This window comes from Gorilla gorilla, chromosome 10 (genome assembly GCF_029281585.2).
Source record: "Gorilla gorilla gorilla isolate KB3781 chromosome 10, NHGRI_mGorGor1-v2.1_pri, whole genome shotgun sequence".
NCBI lineage: Eukaryota > Metazoa > Chordata > Mammalia > Primates > Hominidae > Gorilla > Gorilla gorilla.
This window is the reverse complement of record NC_073234.2, coordinates 83,619,326-83,640,996: the sequence shown is the minus strand read 5'-3', so window position 1 is coordinate 83,640,996 and position 21,671 is coordinate 83,619,326. Positions and strand designations below refer to the sequence as shown.

Here is a 21,671-nt window from a genome sequence, read left to right as displayed (position 1 = left end):
GGACGTCATAAGCAGATGTCCTGTTGGTTCCTGGATCTGGCTTTCCTCATTGTTTCAATGGCACCAACGTTACCAGAATGTCTGGAAGCACAGGACTGTGGATGACCCGCCCCAGGAGCAAAACATAACCACTTTGCCACAAAGCAAGGAAGGGGAGACCAGTCTAGGGAAGGGAAAGGAGGAGATGCAGATCCAGTGTTTTGTCTCTGAGAGTTTTGAACCAGAAGTAGGCTGGAAAGCTTATGAAAAAGATAAAGGATTCTTTTTAGGATTCTGGCAGTAGGAGGAGTCAGTTCTTTGCTAAGGCAGGAACCGGACAGGATGTGGCAATGTTCCATCTGGGACTCTACACTGTGGCAAAAGGAACTCATGCTGACAGGTACTCTTCTTCACTCCTGAAGGTTTGAAGACTAAGAGTCTAACAGCTGCATTGAAACTAGCTCCCAATAGGACCAGAGTTTTTTTGTGTGTGTAAGCCTTCAAGTGTGTGCTGCTTGTGAGGTACACTGACTGCTTAAACAGTAACGTGCTTTCAGTGATGCACTGTCTATATTCCACTTCAAAGAAGGATGTGTTGCTGCTCCTACTCGGAGTGCTTTCTGCTGTCAGCCCCTTTAGAGGTTACCTCCACAGCAGACAGCCACCTTTTCCAAGGTTACAGCCTTCCTAAGGAAGCTCATTTTGGCCCAAGGCAGGACACCTCTGACAAATCATTTTAGTTCATGATTTCTCATGGGGTTGGCTGAGGCTGTCAGGCCTGTCTTGCAGCTTGACTTCTTCTTCTACCCAGTTCTACTCTGTTGCCCTCCCTTCCACAGGTGTTGATCTCAGGAACACTCACTAATAGACATTCAGCACGTTAAACTTCATCTCCAAGTCTGCTTTCCAGAGAACCCCATCTGCAACAGACTACTCTCCATAACTTCAATATTTGTTAATATTTCTATTTTACAGTTGTCCCCTCTGCCATTCTCTTTGACCTCACTGGTTTATACCTGTTATACCTATTTTATTCATTTACTGTCATTTCATGAAGTTTTTTCTTTTTTTTTGAGACGGAGTCTCGCTCTGTCGCCCAGGCTGGAGTGCAGTGGCATGATCTCGGCTCACTGCAGGCTCTGCCCCCCGGATTCACGCCATTCTCCTGCCTCAGCCTCCCAAGTAGCTGGGACTACAGGCACCTGCCACCTCGCCTGGCTAATTTTTTTGTATTTTTAGCAGAGACAGGGTTTCGCCGTGTTAACCAGGATGGTCTCGATCTCCTGACCTCGTGATCCGCCTGCCTCGGCCTCCCAAAGTGCTGGGATTACAGGCGTGAGCCACCGCGCCTGGCCCATTTCATGAAGTTTTAAGAGGAAATTGAGATGAATGCATGTGTTTGCCCTGGCATTCAGTTACTGTCATTTTACAGAGTTTTAAGAGGGAATCAAGATGCACGCATGTGTCTGAACTGGCACTGTATCGGTCAGAGTTAAATTTCAGATAATATAATTTATTCTAGCTTTTCAAAACAGAAAGGGTATTTTCAGGGTATTCAGTAGTGAGGAAGACCTATTGCAATACTAGTCTACCAATTCTTCATTCTTCCTTTACAACGTGACTCTGCCACTCCTTCCATGAAGGGGTTGAGTCTATTTCCCTAGCCCTTGAATCTGGGATGGCCTTTTAATCTGCTTTGGCTAACAAAATGTGGTAGAGGTGATGCTACGCTGTTTCGAAGCCAAGTCCTCAAGAGGCTTCACATACTTTGGAATCCTTTGGAATCCTCCGTACTTTGGATCCCTTTTGGAATCTTTCCTTTTCCATGAGAACAATCCAGGCTAGCCTGCTAGAAGATGAGAGCCCAAGTGGAACGATGAGGAGTTGTCCTAGCTGAAGCCATCTGAGACCAGCCAATTTCTAGCTAACCCATCAGCTGGCCACAAATCCACAAGCAGGCTTAGTGGGATTAGCTAAGCTCAACCTACATCAGCAGAACTGGCCAACTGACCCAGAGATTCATAAGCAATAATAAATGGTTATTATTTTAAGTTGCTGCATTTGAGAGTGTTTGTTATCCAGCATTATTGTGGCAACCGACGACTGATACAAGTGGCTTAAAGAATCATTATGAGAGCTGAAGAAGTAGACTCTAGGGCCACATCACAGAACAGACTCACTAAAGGAGCCTACAGTCAGGAAGTCGTGGAACCAAGAATCTGCCTGCTAAGTTGAGACATCTTTGCTACAAGCTCCGACTTCACCTCTGCTATGACCAGGAAGCTGCTGGTAGAGCTGCCAACTCCAGAACCATGCTGCTGTTGCTGCTACTGTCATGATTTACAGCAATACAAACCTGTGCTCTGCTTTCTTCCCATCTAACTCAGTTTATGCAAGTGCTTCTGATCAGCAGAATGTAAATTATACCCACACTTCAGTTGCAAAGGGGTCTAAGGTCAAAGGGGTTTTTAGTTTTCCAGCTTCTGCAGTAGGAGAAGGAGGTTGGCATGAATTTGGAATGAGTCAGTCTCAGCATCACCACAGCATGATTAACTAAAATACATACGATTCCTGAAACTTATTCCATAGATAGTGCTCAATGATACTAAAACAAATATTTATATATGCAGGGTTTTACATTTGGACATATCATGCTACACTGTCAACCATCATTCATTCAATTAATAGAAGTTGAGAGGTTGAAGGATGAATTGAATAACAAGATACTAAGATTTGATACTAATTGCTCCAGCAAAATACATGTAAAAATCTTTTTTTTTTTTTTCTGAGATGGAGTCTCGCTCTGTTGCCCAGGCTGGAGTGCAGTGGTGCGATCTCAGCTCACTGCAATCTCCACCTCCCGGGTTTAAGCAATTCTCCTGCCTCAGCCTCCTGAGTAGCTGGGATTACGGGTGTGCGCCACCACACCTGGATAATTTTTGTATTTTTAGTAGAGACAGGGTTTCATCTTGTTGGCCAGGCTGGTCTCGAACTCCTGACCTTGTGATCCGCCTGCTTTGGCCTCCCAAAGTGCTGGGATTACAGGCATGAGCCACCGTGCCAGGCCTTAAGAGATAAAAATCTCTTAAGGGAGTCAACAATTATAAGCCACAAAGGAGAGGAAACTGACTTTATGTTCTGAAAAATTTTTGGTCCCTTATTGATACTTCAGATACCATTATCAGTAGAAAGACTGGCGATTTCAGAAAGAATAATAGTAGCAATCTGGACTTAATCTGCAGTTATTTTATTTATTTATTTATTTATTCGAGATGGAGTCTCACTCTGTCGCCCAGGCTGGAGTACAGTGGTGCAATCTCGGCACACTGCAATCTCTGCCTCCCGGGTTCAAGCGGTTCTTCTGCCTCAGCCTCCCGAGTAGCTGAAACTTACAGGCGTGTGCCACCATGCCCGGCTAATTTTTGTATTTTTAGTACAGAAGGGGTTTCACCAAATTGGCCAGGCTGGTCTCAAACTCCTGACCTCATGATCCGCCCGCCTCAGCCTCCCAAAGTGCTGGGATTACAGGTGCATGTACATTACCCGTGATAAAAGAAATATTTCAAAATTTATTTTGGCATAAAGGTAGAGATTTACAAGATTCTTAGAAAGGCTGATCTGACCTTAAGACACAGAATCCGATTTGATGAGATGAGAGGATTCATGCTTTCAAATCAGCAATTAGCAATTCTGGAAAATATCTGCTTCCCTGTGAGGACTTTTCAAAGAGATGGTGATTTAGGACAATAAATAATCAATGAAGAAAAGGAAAGGGAATTCTTAGAACAGAATCATACAGTGAAGGTATTAAAATGAAAGAAATTTTGTGCCCCAAATGTATTCCCTGGAACTTGTTCAGCTGCAGTACAACATTATTATTATGGTATGTGAGGCTTGCCAGTGGTTTATGCCTTACTGAGAATTACTTTACTCAGCCGTGGCCTTGTATGGTGAGGAGTCCTTTCGGCTCACCAAAAAGAGAGAGAAAAAAAAGTCCTGTTGTCAAGAGAACCTGGAGTCCCTCCAAAAGGTGCCCCACTGATTCAAAAGCCAGACACTCCCTTGTCAACAAAGGCATCTCACGGCTAAAAGTCTGGAGGGCAAATTGCACTTGGCTCATTGCTAAGTCTTAATCATAGAACCTATTTATTCGATTCTTACTGACATTAATGTGAAGTATCAGCAATTTTGCTTCTCAGACAGAATCCATGGATTTAATTGTCATTTTTTTTAGTTGTGCAATCAGAAATTTATTCATAGGAGGAAAAATCAGCTAATACCTATGGAAAAATGCAAAAGAAAGCGGTTGTCAGACTGATTGCTTTTTGGCAAAGGCTGAGCTCAAGATTTACCAATGAAAGCCCAATTAAATGTGACCTGAGAGAATGTTAACAGAGCTAAAGAGCATTACTAAGCCCAAAGACTGGCATTTCAGTTACCTTGTAAGGTATTTCAGAGAAAATTACATATATGTAAACACAAGGCTTTGTATCACTATATTGATAAAACAGTAGTTTCTAAAACAGCTTTACTGATTTCCGAAGCAACAAGAAAAAAAAAGACAACAGAAAGCAAGTAATTTACCTTTTTGGGAACCGATCTTCAGCAATGTTAGTTAAATCTTCTCAAGGAACATCTGGCTTGGATTCAGCTACCCAGGGCAGAACAAAAAAAGTGAAAGGCCTCTAGATCAGGTGTTTCCCAGGATGGAATTTAAATTCAGCTCCTTTATCCTGCCTGCTCTTTAATCGTCTATCTTAGATCAAACTTTCTGGCTCCAGGTTTAAAAGCATCTTTAGAATACCAAGGTGCTCACATTTAGCCCCTTTCTCACTTTCTCCTTTCTTTTTATTTTCTGTGTTCTTTGTGTACTTATTGATCCCCCATTAGAAGATTATAATTATATTTGAAGACAGGGGCTATGTCTTATTCATCTTTGTACCTCCCTTCTTCAACCCTCGTCTGATGTGTTTGCTCATATACACTTTTGTTTTGTTAAATAAAAATAAATATAGTTAGAGGCAAATACAAATTCTCCACTGTTTCAACTGCTACTGAGAAAATGATAGGAGATTATTAATTTGTGAAGTGGTCAACTTCCTTTTTTAATAGAATGAGTAGTAGATGAGGATATTTTATATTTCAAGTGCAAATAAAATTTGCCTCAAAGGATTTTGATATGTTTTTGTCTCTAAAAGGAGCAACAGCCTTATCGTGAGGTATATGTCAAGATAAATCTAGAAAGGGCCAATGGAGTTATTTTATTTAAGGAAAATAGCCTCAGTGGTAACTATCAATAACTTAAAGTTTCCATATCTTACCAGTAAACTGAATAAAATGCTCTTTTCTTTATAGCTGCCGCTAATGGAGTTGGACTCATGAGTGAGGGAGAAAGTGCCTGTGAATGACATCGTTATGCGACATCATAGGACAGTTTTTTCTTTCTTTTATTCACTCGTCTTTCTTTTATTTCAACTGATGGTATACCATAAACAGTCTTCTAAGCCTTGCTTCTTTTCTTTGAGAGTCTTCTATGTTAGCTCATAAAGAGGTGCTTCTTGCTTGTTAGGGGTTGTATGGAAGTGTGCAAGTTAATAAGCTGTTGCATGTCAGTTCCAGTCTCACCCTTCAGACTCTGCAAATCACATGGCCAGCTCCCTGTTATGTTTGCCAAGAAAGGAAGCTAGGGAAAGACTGGGATGCTCTGTTTTGTTTGCTGTTCCTCCCCGCAGCACCTGAACAGTGATCTTCTATCCCACAGTGGCAGTTCATTGCAGTCTCCAGCTTGTCTCTTTTCCAGACGTTCCGAGAGAGTCTCATTTTGTCCCCTCAGAGGCACCCCACCAGTGGGGCAGTGGCCCTTTCTCAGCGGTCTGACCAACTCCAGGAGGCCTCTCCTACAAACCTCCGCATTCTAGTAACCTCAACATTTTCCTTTTGTTCTCTCAGCCTTACAGTATGAGCTGCTTCCTGGAGTTCCTCTTCTTTATCCTTTTGGCTTTAAGTTCTTCAATAGCTAATGAACCAATAGCTTATATTAAGTTCTCTTTGTTGAAATGCCTTGTGTAGGGTCTGTTTTCCTAGCTGGACCTAACATATCCATGCAGGATCAAAAGGCCCAAAGGAGCAGAACAACCTGCGCTACTCTTTGGATTTGGATGAACCGTAATGTATTTGACTAGTTCTCTCTAAATGGACATTTAGGTAGTTTTCAACCTTTTGTAACTAGAAACAGTATATTAAACAACTTTAAATGAATATTTTTTTCACATATGTGTGAGTCTATCTGTAAGATAAATTTATAGAAGAGGAACTCCTGGATCAAATTGCCAAAATGCCCTTCATATAGGTTGTGCAAATTCAGTCTCTCACGAGCAATAGACAGAAATCTATTCCTATGAGAAATAGAGAAATCAACAAAGGGAAGAGTGAGCCAGGTGTGATACCATTGTCCCAGTAAGAGGGCCTTAGCTAGTGGAAGAGAGAAGCATAGCATGAGATCTGTCACTTGAGGAATTACTTTTTGGCTTAGACTCCATGGACTTCATTTTGAGCCCTTTGGTGATGAGAAAGGCTAAAACACAAATGAAAAGAAGGCTCTCTAAGACATAGTGTTACTCACTTCAAAGAGGGTAACGCAAAAAGGAGAGGTGCTTTTCCATAGATTACCACCAATGCCAGGCAGTTTGAGGAGTGGCTGTACCCAGTTGCTGTGCCCAGTGGAGACTCAGTACCAAGCTAAAGTGGCTGTGATAGCCAGCAGCAAGAGTGACACCTACAGATGGATGGCTATTGGAACAAGGGGCAGTGCTGCCCGGCATACGCTATGTGGTTGCTGCGAGCACATGTGAAATACCTCCTAGGGACTCCCCAAAACATGGGTGGAACTTTGTAGGGTACTGGGTACTGTTTCCTGCAGTAGCAGAGAAGATAAGAGCTGGTAAAACACAGGCTACAAAACTCATTTACTAAGGTAGTCACTTTTTTTTTTTCCCATTCCTATATCTTTGCCTCTTAAACTTGGGTAGGCTTTTGTTTAACAATAGCAAAGTAAAATCTTCTTCCTTAAGTCTTTATGATACTTCTCTAGCAAGCCTGGGATGTGACTGAGTTATTTTTACAATCTGCTGTTTGGCTTTCCTGTCATTTACTCCCTGCTCAGCAGAGCTCTTCTGCAGAGATCATTGCCCTTGTTTAGCAGGCAGGCTACATTCTACACACTTGCTTTTGCTGATCTCACCTTAGCATTTTGTGGTAACAAAGCTGTGTGCACAACCAAAGTTGTGCCTTTCTTACTCTGTAAGATGGGCTGCCTTCCTGCAGATGACTTTTGTTCTATGTTCCACTGTGTCTTGTTTGTGCCATTCTTAATTTACACGACAGAGATGCTGTCATCACCAATTAACATTAATCAAGGGCCCCCTGGATGCATGGCTGCATTGGGACTAATTTAATATGCTCTTTGTTCCAGATATCAGGTGGCTTCTTCAAATGAATTTTTAAGTATCTCGATGATGATGAAGAACAAAGACATCAATCAGGATTCAGGAAGGCAGCTTTTGCGGAAAATGCTTAAAGGGAAGCATCAAGGATTGGTGTTGATATTTGAAAGTTTAAGAGTGGTATACTTTTATTCACTCAACACATGACAAATGTAAAAGGCACTCATTTGTTGTTCCTGGAAGAAGCCTGGCAGCATTCCATTCAGACATCTGCCCTTTCATCGTCCCACTTTTTACTTATTGCAGTCCTTTCAGTCTGAATATTTCCTCCTGACGCATCTTCTGCCGTCCGAAATGACTCCCTGCTCCCAGATCCTGTAGCCCTTATTATTGACACCTTTCATTTAGAAATTTAGCACATGTCACATTACACCATTATTGAATAAATAATGAATAAATAAATAAATGAATAAATAAATAAAGATGTATGTCCTTCCCAAGTATATCAGAGAACTATCTGGACAATTTCTTTCTTTCCCAATTCTCAGAATCAGCAGTATTCTGTCAAGAAACATTTATCGACGATGATGGCAATAGTCGATTAAAATCAGATGAAGTTTTATTTTTAAAAAAAGGTTGAGCGGAGAGACAAGGCTGAAGGTTTGGAAGTTGAGACAACCATCTTCAATAAACGTTTTCTCATCTAAGGGCTGTATGTACATCATTTTGGGGAAGGTAGAGATTGAGGGAGGAAGAACATCACTGGAGGAAGAGACAGCAGTTTGTCTTTCGAGTTTCAATAAAGTTTCAAAAATCCTGCCTAAGTTATATTTTTTTTGGCCTTTCCCTTTTGATGTGACAATAAACTGTAATGCGGCTGTCGTTTGTACGAACCGATATTCAGCAGAATAGATCTCAGCACTTTCAGAAAAAGAAGCGTTCGGTTTTGTCATAGATTTTAGCATGAAGAACACACTTTGACCTTTGATGCTGTCAAGCACCTGGGCCAGCGAGGCTGGCGGCTGGCGAATTCCACCAGCAAGCAGATGCATTGCTGCGCAGGACCCGGCGAACCAGGGACCGGTCCACCCAACCCAGGAAGGCACCCCCGGGGTCCCGCCCAGCCCGGTTCCGGGAGCGTTATTGGCCGGCCTTTCGCCCGCCATCTCTATCAGCCCCAGGGATTTGGCAAGGGAGGTAGGCGGCTCCCTTTCGGCCACTCATTGGTCAAATCCTAATGGAGGTAAGGCACTCTGCGAGTCTCTATTGGTCCCTAGGCTCCAAAATGGGCGGGGAAAAACAGACCGACAGGGCTCTAGGAGGGAAGCGCGGAGTGCGCCGGCGCGTAGTCGGGGACGCGGGGCCGAGGCTTTGCTAGGGAACGCTGTTATCGCCCCGCCCCCTCGGAGCTTTTTGTCCAGTTAACTGTCGGAGTAGCTGGGGCTCCGGCGCCGGGCGACATGCCGGTGCGCTTCAAGGTGAGGCTGGGGTCCCCGGGCCGGAATGTGGCTGGGGGGAGCCATGGCGGGGGAGGTGTGGAGCGCCGAGGTCACGCTGCTTTTCTGCGCTTCAGCCCTCTGCCCGGCGGAAGCTGCCAGCCCCAGGGCCTGCTCGAGGGGCCCCAGAATCTGCCCGCCGTCTCTTAACCTAGTTCCCTCTCCGCTCACTCACGTTTGCAAGGTGCAGTGTGTCGAAGAGTCAGATGGTGCGAGACACATTTACTTAGGGGGACTCAAGAGGAGTGGAGATGGGAGGAGGTCCCTTTGCGAAGAGAACTAAAGGCGACTTCAGATTGGGACACCTGTGGCCCATTTAGCTTAGCATTTAACCCCCATTACCTTTAAAGCTTTAGTGTATGTGGCTTTTAAAGGCTTGAGAAATGGGTTCTTAGTAAAAGCGTATAAAGAAATACACATTTTTCATCGTTGTGCATTCTTAGAGTATGTTAAAAGTTCCAGGTAGCTAGTAGCTGTCAGAGACTAGCACCCTGCAACTTAACAGGTGGCCACAGCGTCCCACATCTCCTGACTCATTTATCTTAAAGGCGTGTATTCAGAATGGAAGGGGAGTTTGCCTTTTGTTGACTTTATCAAATAGCAAAAGGTCCTAGGCATGGTACATAATATTGTGTACTCGGTGAAAACCTGGGATAAATCTAGAATGATGAGAATTTAGATTGTCATTAGTTATCCGACAAGAACTCATGCTTTGGAATCAGATAATCAGTGAAAGGGTAACCTCTGAGCCTGGAATTCCTGGTAGCATCTGCCTCAAGTGGTGTTGTGGATTAAAGGATATAACACGTGTGAACTGCTTAGCACAGGGCTGGGTGAATATTAGCTCTTATTAAGGAGCTCGTCTGTGTTTAATTTTCAGTCTTAAGTCTCTTTTGGGAGGTTCAGAAATTATTTTTCACCGATGTCTGCTTTAAAACATCATTCATTAATTGGACTGTACTCAAAAGTGTACTTTGCATTACAGGGGCTGAGTGAATACCAGAGGAACTTCCTGTGGAAAAAGTCTTATTTGTCAGAGTCTTGTAATTCCTCCGTGGGGCGAAAGTACCCATGGGCTGGACTTAGATCAGATCAATTAGGTAAGTTGAGCAGGCTAATAGCCATTCTAACCTGGGCTAAGTTTATAACTTGGGCCAAGCCGTTATAACTTGGGCTAAGTAAACCTTGGGCTAAGTTTACCAAATGATATATTAAAAGTTCAGTTGGCCTGGTTGATTTATTCATTTATTAATCAAGTATTTATTGAAGGTTTACTATGAGCCAGGACTATTCCCAGCAGCTAGTGTGGCAGGCCAGGTTTCACTAACGGAGGCCTCCATCACAACTGTTTCGGTACTGACTGAGCGGTTAAGTTAAATATTGAAAGCTAAAAAAAAGCCAGTGCCCTTACACAAAGGCTGGGATGTCACAAAAGCCCATCAAGAGTATTGCCTAGGCCTTTCCTGGGCCGTAAAGCATGACAAAATAAGGAATTCTTAACAGGATCCGTTTAGGATTAAACAAGTTTTACTGGGGGTCTGCAGAAACTCCCCAGGCCTCCACAAATTTATTGGCGGTCTGAAGGAACTCCTCAAACCTCCATGATTCAGCAGGAGACAAGATAAGGGTAATCAGCCCAGCACCTAGACCCATTTAGATTAAGTAAATTTACTGATGCTCCAGAAGAAGGTCTTCAGGACTCAGACCTTAGTTATAGATTAAAAGAAGTTAATCACTTATATCCTTAGATGAATGCACACTTACACGTAGACATATAGCTTAGAAGGTATATAAGCTCTGAAAAACTTTGTAATTTGGGGTTCGTCTGGTGATAATTTGCAGGCCTTCTCCCCGTAACTGGTTATAGAAATAAAAACTCTCTTTCTCCCTAGTTTATCTGCATCTCGTTATTGGCCAAGAGAAATAGCAGCCTGACCCTCAGTTTGGTCTGGGAACACTAGGGATATAGCCCTGAACCAAAGTCCCTTAACTGTGGAGAGAAACAGTAAGCAAGTCACTCAATAATTAAGGGAATTTCAGGTTTTTATATAAAATTGTAGGGAAGTGTGATAGATAACATGCGGGAGGAGTGGATTGGAGGGAAAATGCTTTAGATTAGATGGTTGGGAAAGGCTCTTTTTGAGGAGGTGATATTTGAGCTGAGACCTGAAAGCTGAGGGGACAATGCTGGGGAAGAGTGCGCCCAAGGTCTTGAGAAATGGAAGCTTAGGGAGATGAGGTCGCTGCCCCAGCTTTACAGCTAGTAAGTGGCAGAACCATGATTTGAAATCAAGTCTGTTTTGTGCAAAGCATGTAATTTCAGAGGTCATGTTCTTGTTATCACACATGCCTCCTCCCTGTGTCCCAGGGAAGGCAGAGTCCTGGGTCAGAGTTTCCCAGAGGGTGATAGAACAGAAGGGAGACAGACTGACCTCATTATACCTGCTTATTTAATTCTTCCTTACTAGTATATTAGATCTCTGAGAGTAGGGCTCTGTCTTATTCACTACCTTGTTCCTACCCAGTACTAACACAGGCCTTGGAACATTCTATTGCTTCTTGAAACTATTTTTTGAATGAATGAATTAGCCTAAATTTGAATCTACAATAGCTGTGCGATGTTGGGCAAATTGAGCTAGTTTCACCAAGTGAGATTTTAGGAAGCCTGTTGCATAGGATTACTGGGAGGGTTTAAATGAGATGTTGCCTATTAAGGGCCCGGTTTGAGTACACAGATCAGTGCTTAGTGTCCCACATGTGATGTGTGCGAGCATGGCATGTAAGTCACATAAATGTTAGATGTTTGAAGCCAGGAAAAGACTTATGGGTAGGGTACCAAGCCTGGAAAGTTAGTAAGACGAGGAGGTATTTTCAGAATTAGGTCTAGAGAACAAAGGGAAGAGTGGGCAAGAGTGAGTGTCTCTTTTAGGGTTCCTCTGAAGCATCATGATCTGACCCAGCGGCAAACTTCAGAGACTGGGTGTCCCTGCTTCTCCGGCAGGGTGCTAGGAAAATCCCTCTGCTCATAATCCTCTTTTTACAAATGACCAGAAATTCCACATATTTGAGCCTCCATTAGATTAAGAATCCAAATAAATCTCTGTTTAAGCATAGATATCCCACCCTGCTGAGCGCCTGCAGGGCTATTATGACACTGGAAAATTCATTAAACTGGGTAGTTGTCCAATAACATTTCAGCTTAGATCAGCTGCATTTGAGGGGAAGGTGATGAAATGAGACCATGAGAGCAAAGCCACCTTAGAGCATGGTATATAATGAAGGAAGGAATGGACTAGGGGAGGAACGTTAGTGGGGAATTTTAGGTCATGGGGAGGGACTGAGCAAGAATTCCAGAATGCTCAGAATGGGAGGTGGGAGGTTAGCAAAAAACAACAGCAGTGTTACTGAGGATGGCTGTCCCTTCTTTTAGAGTAGTGTATTTTTACCCTGGGGATTTGCTGGTGCTGGGAGACAGCAGCAGACCACTTGAGAATCTTCTTTCATTTTGCGCTTCTACCAAAAACCTGCCTCTGTTAAAGCAGAGAGGAGTCTAATTGGTGATCTTCAAGCTTTTTTGCTTTTATGCTTCCTAGAAAAATTTAGAAAAACATTGTGCTTCGTCACACATTTCTAAATTGCTATTTTTTATAATAAATTTTTATGAATAGTTTTGAATGATAGAATTTCTGGTATATTGCATAGTGCTTATATATTTTACATATATTTTGTAAAAACTCTGGAGCTGCCAATTTAGCCCATTCAATTTTTGGAAAATGTTTATCATACAATTGGCAAAGTCAGTATTCATTGGCAAACTAACCGGCCAAATTAGAATTATTCTCTGTGAGAAAAAGTCTGTTTATCTTTAATTAAGGTAAATGTGTTAATATGCATATGTACATTTCACATGACATCCCTCTCATATCTGAATTTTAATACTGAGAAGGTAGATGGAAAATCCATGGAGCTATATGAAATAAGATGCTGTTGCTTTGTTATTTCTAATCTCTGCCTGCTTTGCTTTGCTGTCAAATATTCTCCCTCAGGGATATGCTTTCTTGAATTGTCCCTTTGTTTGGCTCCCTACCCCTGAGGTTTTGTTCTACCTTGGGCGGATGCACTGGAGTAAGTTTCAGGCTGGTTAAGAGGTGTGTCTTTCTTCTTCAAAGTGGGAAAAAGGAGATTATGAAAGGGGCGGTGGGAAATGGAACTGCAGATGGCAGATGCAGCTCTCAGGCAGATATATCAGCATCAGGCAAGAGAGCACATGTGGAGTTGAGGATGTGGAAAATGATTCCCTTAAGCTGCCCACTTCTTTTTACCCTCCTGAAACATCTTTGTGTGCCTCCAGACAGATATCCACCCAGTGTGAAGACCTGTGGTCTAGGGAAGCCTTTTAAAAGGATAAGGACCCGAGGTGACATGGCCAAGACATCTACAACAGAGGCTAAGGAGCCCTGAGTTTTACCTCATGCCCAATTTTCTTTCCACCTTCCGTTTCCATTCTGGTCTTAATATTCCTTCTGCACCCTGCAACCGTCTTAAAGAATGGCCCTAAACTAGGGCAGTCTCTCAGTGGCTGTCATTCTGCAGAGCTGCTCTTACCTTCATAGAAGGTTAAGTTTTTGGACATTTGCTTTCCATACAGAAATATAGAGAAATTGTATCTTAGCTGTTGTTAAAAGGGCTTATTCTTTTTTAATTCTCAGGAAATCAAGGCAGATGTAGAACCAAGATCCAGCACAGTGACATCTCATCCCTTCTCATCTTGGTCTGCTCCACATAAGAGAAGCTTTGTGAAAAGTTCCAAATTTTGACAGTACCAGGGCCCATTGTTCTGTTAAGTAGCACAGGAAAGTAATTAGAAACAAGGCAGCATGTACTGCCTGGCCTGCCAGGTCTATCACGTTGCAATTCTAGTGACTTTTGTTAGGATAACTGGAACATTTTGTGACCCCCGATTTTTAATTTTTTGTTATGGTCAAATTTTTAATGCTTTTAAAAGCAAAATTAAATATTTTATGTTGAAAAGCTGTACTTTTAAAATCCTATAATCTGAAGGATGTTGTGTGTATATATAGGTACATATATCTGAACTAAATTTAAAATTTCATTTCTCCTCCACAAGTGTTCTTAAAAGTTGTCTTTGTAACTTTTTGCTTTAGTAGCTACTGTTTTTGTATACCGTGTTTTGTAGGCATCACGAAAGAGCCAAGTTTTATTTCAAAAAGAAGAGTCCCTTACCATGACCCACAGATTTCAAAATCTCTGGAGTGGAATGGAGCTATCTCAGAGAGCAATGTGGTTGCATCACCAGAACCAGAAGCCCCGGAAACACCAAAATCACAAGAAGCAGAACAAAAGGATGTTACTCAAGAAAGAGTTCACTCACTAGAAGCTTCCAGGGTTCCCAAAAGAACCAGATCTCACTCTGCAGACTCCAGAGCTGAAGGGGCTTCAGATGTGGAAAATAATGAGGGTGTAACAAACCATACACCAGTTAATGAAAATGTGGAACTGGAACATTCTACCAAGGTTCTTTCAGAAAATGTAGATAATGGGGTAGGCATATTCACTGCATTTCTTTTCAAAAGCATAGAATTCTTTATTGGTTTCATCGTCATTTCTGTAATATTACATTTTGTGTTTCAGAATTTTCCATTGTTGTTTTCTTGTCTAATGTCTATAAGAATAGTTGATAACAGGCTGTTGACTTTAGTTATTGTGAATTAGTTCTATTCTGACTACTCGCTATTTTGTAGTAGTTGTACTATGATAATCTGTTTATTGTGGACCTCCTGCGTCTGGATTTTATTCATCATATATTAGCACCTGAGTCCTAAGGGAGAGATCAAGTTGAGACAGAGAAGGGAAGTAGGCCCTTAACTTCTGGCAGGGTGCTGAGCTGACTTCTACCTAGCCCCTTTTCAGTTTCTTATCGTGTACAAGAAGACAAACAGAAACTCAATTGATGAAACGCAAAAGGAAGGAGAGCTCTGGCTGTCTCTCAGAGATCTTGCATTTCTGCTCTCTTATGTCACAGCTGGCCTGCAGCAGGTCCCTGTGAGCACATAAGCAGAGGCTGCAGGAACTTGTGTGGGGATCTCAATGCTTTCCACATTTCTTTCTCCATTCTGTTCCACTGCTCTTCTCTGGTTCATGTCCACCACTGACTGGGACCCTGAAGAGGCATTTCAGAGTGTTGGAGAAGAATCTGTAGCTTGTTGAAAAAGCTGGGGGTGAAAGGGAACAAGGAAGGCGATGTGTGAGTCTGGCAGGCAGGAGAAGGGGTGTTCATAGAAGCAGTGTGCAGGTGAGGCAAAGTGCTGGGACTTTTTGGTAATGGATTTAATTATGAATGATTAGTAGGAAAGGACTGAGAGTATTATATTTTTCCTGGGATGCCTAATAGTCCTTTGATAGAAAGGAATTTTAAATAGTTTGACACTTGAAAAAAGATACTATTTATAAGTTGAAGAAAGTTTGCTGTACCACAATGCGCATGTAGTTAACAATTTTGCACTGTAGATTTAACATTTTGTTAAGAGGATAGATTTCATGTTATGCATTTTTTACCACAATTTTTAAAAAGTTTGAATAGAAATTTTTAATGTCTTTAAGTGGATTTTGTTTTTTGAACAGTTGGATAGACTTCTGCGTAAGAAAGCTGGATTGACTGTTGTTCCTTCATATAATTCCTTGAGAAATTCTGAATATCAAAGGCAGTTTGTTTGGAAGACTTCTAAAGAAACTGCTCCAGCTTTTGCAGCCAATCAGGTAGTTTAATGGATGTAATACATTTCTGAGTACCATTATCTTATCTAGTAATGTAGATTTACATAGAATTAAGAGTTGAAAGAAATTAAGTACTTAAGTAGCCTGGAGGTAGGTTCTAGAAAACCAAAATGAGAGTTTTGCTAAAATCATCCTATTACTTACGATTTATGGTAGTAATATTATACTGTCCTAGGCTTCTGATGATCATTGTTGCCAGATGCAGCACATATACTAAATATGAGACAGGGTAATGAAAACTTGGGGAACTGGTAAGTTTTTGCATGCTACAAGATTTTTTTACTTATTAAAAAATTATTAAATTGATTTTATTCTAAAATGTTGTGTTTTGTTGACTAATATATTGCATGTTTCCTGTATTCTAAGAAAGGCGTAACTGCTTTGAATATTTAATAAATACACAATATGTTGACAGTAACACAAGATACGTAATTTTGTCCTTGTATCAGACAAATAGTAATAGGCATTGTCAGTATAACTATATTTGTAAAATTCAAAAGCTGTAATGATGTGATATTAGATTTCATTATACTCCTGCACAATTTTAGTATTGAGATACCATTACTAATAGATAGTCTGTTGTTTTACTACCTTCATCCTTTAGGGAGTTCTTAGGCTTTAAACTCTCATTTATGTTCTTAACAGTACTTCTAGGCATAGACAGGAAATACCTCCACTTGGAATATCCCCAGAGACCTGTAATGGCTTAGTCTGTTTTTTCTTCTGGTCTTTGTGTTTTTCTTTATAAATACACACACTTTCACACACCCTCACATTCATTTTCTCCTCTACGTCAACATTCACTTGTATATTGTGTATAGCCGTAGGAACTGACAGGATAATTAGATTCAGCAAGACAATAACATCTAGTCATCTTACATTAAGATAGAAAAACACCAGTGATCCTATAAATTGTGGCAGCTTTGGGCTTAATTATTATTCAATTTTTAAAATACCTTTGAAATTTATATAACATTTTAAGAATCTGTGAAGTAACAAAGTGATAAATACCCTTTATTAACCTAGTAAATAGGATCAGTACTTCTTTTGCTTGTCTACAGGTTTTTTTGGAGATTAAGTGTACCTAAAACATTACTTACAACCTGAAAATTGTAATTATTCGGTTTTTTTATAGAGTATTTGACCTTTAAAATAGAGCTGATTCAAATCAAAGCCCTATCATCATCAAATAGGGCTTTTACATGTCAGTGAAAGCGTTGTGTAGAAACGTTACTTTTATAAGAGAAATCACTAGCGATATATTCAGTAGTTTTACTGCTTTCTTTAATAAGTGTTTCACATACTTTTTTTAGAAGGAAATGCTCATGGTTAGTTCAAAGCATATTGAATTCAGAGTCTATGGATTGAAGAGCTTTGAGACAGCTGTCAATGCTTGTTGATAGGAAACCTCTGAAAAGGTTGTTCATTTCATTTTATCAGACACCTGCTTTCTGAAAGGATGTCTTATATTAATATGTAAAGGAGTCGGAACAGTTTTTGGCAGTAAAGTCCTTGAGGTTATACTGTACTAAAAAAGATAAACTGTTTAGATCTGATCTGTATGAAGATGTACTATTCAGCATTACAAAGCAGTAATATAACTTGACTGAGTTCCCTATCTTTTCCATTTGCTTTCCTTGTAATCAGTGGTAATATGCCGTGAAATAGAAACCATATTGTGAAGTAGTAAGTATAAAAGGAAATATTTAACAATAGAAGTGTAGTAATTGCTCAGAACATTTTCTTTGCCTTAATAAAATACGCTGAAAATAAGCCAAGGGAAGAAAAGCTAAACAAATTGAACATATTGGGTATTCAGAAATGTGAAGAATTTTCTATTAAGGCAGGAAGAAAAAAAATCATGTCAAGGAGGAAGAAAAAAACCTGTAGAACTGACAACAGAGTTGCCTTAAAGCTAATGTCTATGTCATATGAAAATATGCCAATGTTTATTTTGGTTATAAGCTATATTTTGATTACAAAACTATTATTCAAAACATAGTAATGAGTATAAAGTTGACCTTTGGATGTTAATAATATATGTGAAATGAAATTAAAATCATATATAACTTTGCTATTTTTTTGTCCTGTAATTCAACTTTATGTTTTGTTAAGTAATTGAAGACCAAAGTTCCGCATATTTAATCAACAAAACTAAACTAAAATAATTTTTGTTTTAAGGTTTTCCACAATAAAAGCCAGTTTGTTCCACCATTCAAAGGTAACTCAGTCATCCATGAAACTGAATACAAAAGAAATTTCAAGGGTTTATCTCCAGTGAAAGAACCAAAATTAAGAAATGATATGAGAGAAAACAGAAATCTTGAAACAGTGTCTCCTGAAAGGAAGGTATTCATCAACTTTTAACCTTACAAAACAAAATCCCCGTTATTTTAGATTCTCCACGTTTTCGTTTACTTACTACCACCTGGGAGTTTTTGGTTTTCACTAGTTCATTAATTCATTTGTTCATCAGATGTTCATTGAGCCAGCTACTAGGAGCAGACACGGGTTGGTACTGAGAATACAAGGCTGGCAAATAGCCCCAAGCAGCTCTTGGGCTAGTGGGGAGACAGACATAAATAAAAATGATACAGCATGATGAGTACTTAACAATACAGGAAGTAAGTCTAATAAGTTTAGTATCAAAGTCAAGTAAGTTTAATATCAAATTACTGGATTTACAGTAACTTCCAGGGGTAACAGTAGTGATAGAAATACTTATTTTAAGTTATGGAAATTAAACACATACATACTTATATGTATTTTATTTTTATTTATTTTTTTCGAGACAGAGTCTCGGTCTGTCGCCCAGGCTGGAGTGCAGTGGCACGATCTCGGCTCACTGCAACCTCTGTCTCCCGGATTCAAGCAATTCTCCTGCCTCAGCCTCCTGAGTAGCTGGGACTACAGATGCATGCCACCATGCCCGGCTAATTTTTGTATTTTTAGTAGAGATGGGGGTTTCACTGTGTGTGTTGGCCAGGCTGGTCTCGAACTACTAGCCTCAGGTGATCCGCCCACCTTGGCCTCCTGAAGTGCTGGGATTACAGGCGTGAGCCACCACACCCGGCCATCACATGTATTTTAAACCAAAGCTTTAGCATGCCAAATTATAGCCAGTATAATTCACATGATTTACCTCAGAATATACAAACAACTGCTTCTGTGTGATATTACAGCCATTTAATTTGCAGAATCAGGCTAACATGATTATAAATTACAGGTAATTGGGGTATAAATACTATTTTTGAATCTCCTGGAATGTTGATACCCGATACTTTATGGTCCTAAAAATAGAAAGTATGTAACTACAAGTAAATATGACTAAAAGTAAAGTGATTTATACACACACACATATATTAGGCCTATGATATTATTGGAGAAAAAAAGAATTGTTATTCAGTAAAGCGATTTGGTAACTAATTCATCAGGATCTTATGTTTAATTACTGTAACACAATTGTAAATTTAGAATATCAAATTCAGTATGTGGTTTAGATATGTATTTGTTAACTTAAAAATTTTCTTCCTTAGCCAAAGATCTAAAATCTTTATTGTTAGAAAATGAAACTATATCCTCAGCTAAACTTCAAAAATAACTAACCAAATATACTAAAAATTTCAAAACTTCTTTGTTGATTTCTTATGATTTTTGTTTTCTTTAGTATCTAAAGCTTCTAAAAATAGAAATGTCATTAAATATTCAAGTCTAACTTTATAACATGCATGTTTTCACTTTAATGTGTAACATCTTAAGCATAAAAAGCTTAAATTATTTCCATTTCAGAGTAATAAAATAGACGATCCTTTAAAATTGGAAGCAGAGATGGAATTAAAAGACTTACACCAGCCTAAAAGGAAGCTTACTCCTTGGAAACATCAAAGGCTTGGGTATGTATTTTAATAGGAAAATATGGTATTTCAATGATTAACATGGTGAAATATTTACTTTCATTTCATTTCTATTAGGAAGGTGAATTCCGAATATAGAGCAAAATTTCTGAGCCCAGCTCAGTATTTATATAAAGCTGGGGCTTGGACACATGTAAAGGGAAACATGCCAAATCAGGTGAGTGTACATGACCCCAATAAGCCTACATGTTCTTTCAGCCTCTGTTAACACTTTAATTTCACAATGAGTTCCTTTTGGTAATAGAGACCACAATGTAAAGAAGTATGATATAATAATAGCACTAATAGTATCAGGAACTTACGTATTAGGATGTAAATTATCTTTTTTTTTTTTAATGCCACTGGCTCTTCAGAAATTAATATTTATTGAGGTCTTTTAAGTTTAATGCTTTTTACCATCAAACATTTGATTGTGTTAATAGAGTCAATTTATAGAATTGTATCATTATAGATTCGATTATTTCATAACCTCCAGACCTCCACTGTCTCAACTGAAGATTAATTTTCAAGATTAAATAATTTATCTGATAGTGATGCCCATTGTCAGTGTGTACTATTACAGTTTGTAGGCAAAAGAAAGGTGAAGTTTGTGTTGTTAGAGGTGTGAGCTACAGTTTTGGGGTACTCTGACTTGGGAGAAACTCTGGGGATCTGAAGATAGGTTTGAAGGGAAGGGTAATTTTAGAGTTGAGAATTGCTACTTTAGTACTAGCTTCTTATACTCAAAGGATAGAGAATGGAACCTTTTTGTTGTATTAATGAGCATCTTTCAAATCATATCTTGACTTTTTTTTGCCTTTTCTGTGAGAACAAGCTAAATTAAAATGTTTCTGTTTAGACATAAGTAAACATCCCACTTCCCCCTGTCATTGTAAACAGAAGGATAATTTGGATGGGGAATGAGTCTTTTATTTAGCTCATTACTTAAAACCATGGCCCACAATTATATGTAATCAGCCTCTGGGGGAAGGGGCTGGTGCTCGGTGCTCTGAGCTGCTGGTTCTTTGAGCTGCAGCTCCCAGACATATATCCTGGCGACTGCCATGCTGTCTGCATATTGTTTCAGGAGGTCACTTGATTCCTTCCACCATGGCCACTCTTTTGCTTTCTTTCTACTTCTCTATTTGAGCACGGCCTGAAGACAGCACAGGCAAAGTAGAAGACAAAGCTCAAAGCTGTCCCGGATATTATCTGGGGCAATGTTCATATATTCACCTTAGTGAAATCAAGTTAAAACTAGGAACATCTAAACCACCCATGATGGAAGAAAGGCAGTGAGTCAGCTAAACTCTTGAGCAGTTTATGACCATCCCAAGTCTTGGCAAAGATCTCCCTGACTGAGGAGTCTGATAGTGGGAGTGAGGAAAAGCAGGACAGAGGCAGAACAGTATGTGTGGCTGGTAAATTGATGTCAGACGCTGGCCTGTTGTGTTTAGGCGTGACACTAGGTTGAGGTTGTGAGAAACTCTTTGTTTTGAAGACTGTGTTTTCTCTGAGATTTCTACACTTGATCTCAGCCAAAAGGCCGAGCAGCGATTTCTTTAAACTAAGATGAGTTTAGGCATCAGAACTACATCTAATTGAGAAGATTGTTAAAACTGAAGTCATAGTAAGGTGAGATTCCTTATCCTGCCTTGATGGAAGAGAACATTGTTGTTGTCAATTTAAGATAGACTTTTCAAGGTTTCCTATTATGATATCTTGGTAATGCAGCTTTTTTTGCTTATTAAATACTATAATGGTGGTTGTAAATATTTAAATTAGTGGTATAGTTTGCCTTAATTTCTTTGAGAAAAATAATTCAAAAAGTAAATTGAAGTTGGAAAAGAATAAGAATTTTTAGCCAAAAAGTCAGTGATCATTGATGATAACAGTTTTAGTTGACCAGGTTATAGACATTTAATAAGAGCCATGTTTTACTTATATCTCTTGGAAGTCATTTACTATAGGCATCTGATTATGAGGTTCCTAAATATAAGGTACAGTACTCCTTCATTTTCCCACTCCTAACATTTCAGGAAGGAGTGTATTCACACTCCTCACAT

General features: G+C 39.9%; 1 protein-coding gene across 13 annotated transcripts in view; it reads left to right on the top strand.

The window, feature by feature from the left end:
• Positions 1 to 21,671, top strand: part of MDM1 (Mdm1 nuclear protein) — a 150,441-nt gene that overhangs the window by 103,734 nt on the left and 25,036 nt on the right. For 3 of the 13 annotated variants that reach the window (XM_063694138.1, XM_063694136.1, XM_063694137.1), the window contains exons 3-8: positions 9,903 to 10,017; positions 14,115 to 14,479; positions 15,560 to 15,694; positions 17,894 to 18,061; positions 19,502 to 19,605; positions 19,684 to 19,783. In XM_063694138.1, coding sequence (XP_063550208.1) covers positions 9,903 to 10,017; positions 14,115 to 14,479; positions 15,560 to 15,694; positions 17,894 to 18,061; positions 19,502 to 19,605; positions 19,684 to 19,783 — 987 coding nt within the window. Of the gene's footprint in view, positions 1 to 8,727; positions 8,900 to 9,902; positions 10,018 to 13,626; positions 17,788 to 17,893; positions 18,062 to 19,501; positions 19,606 to 19,683; positions 19,784 to 21,671 lie in introns of those variants that run through there. The other 10 variants (XM_055357010.2, XM_055357009.2, XM_063694139.1 and 7 more) reach the window with 8 other exon arrangements.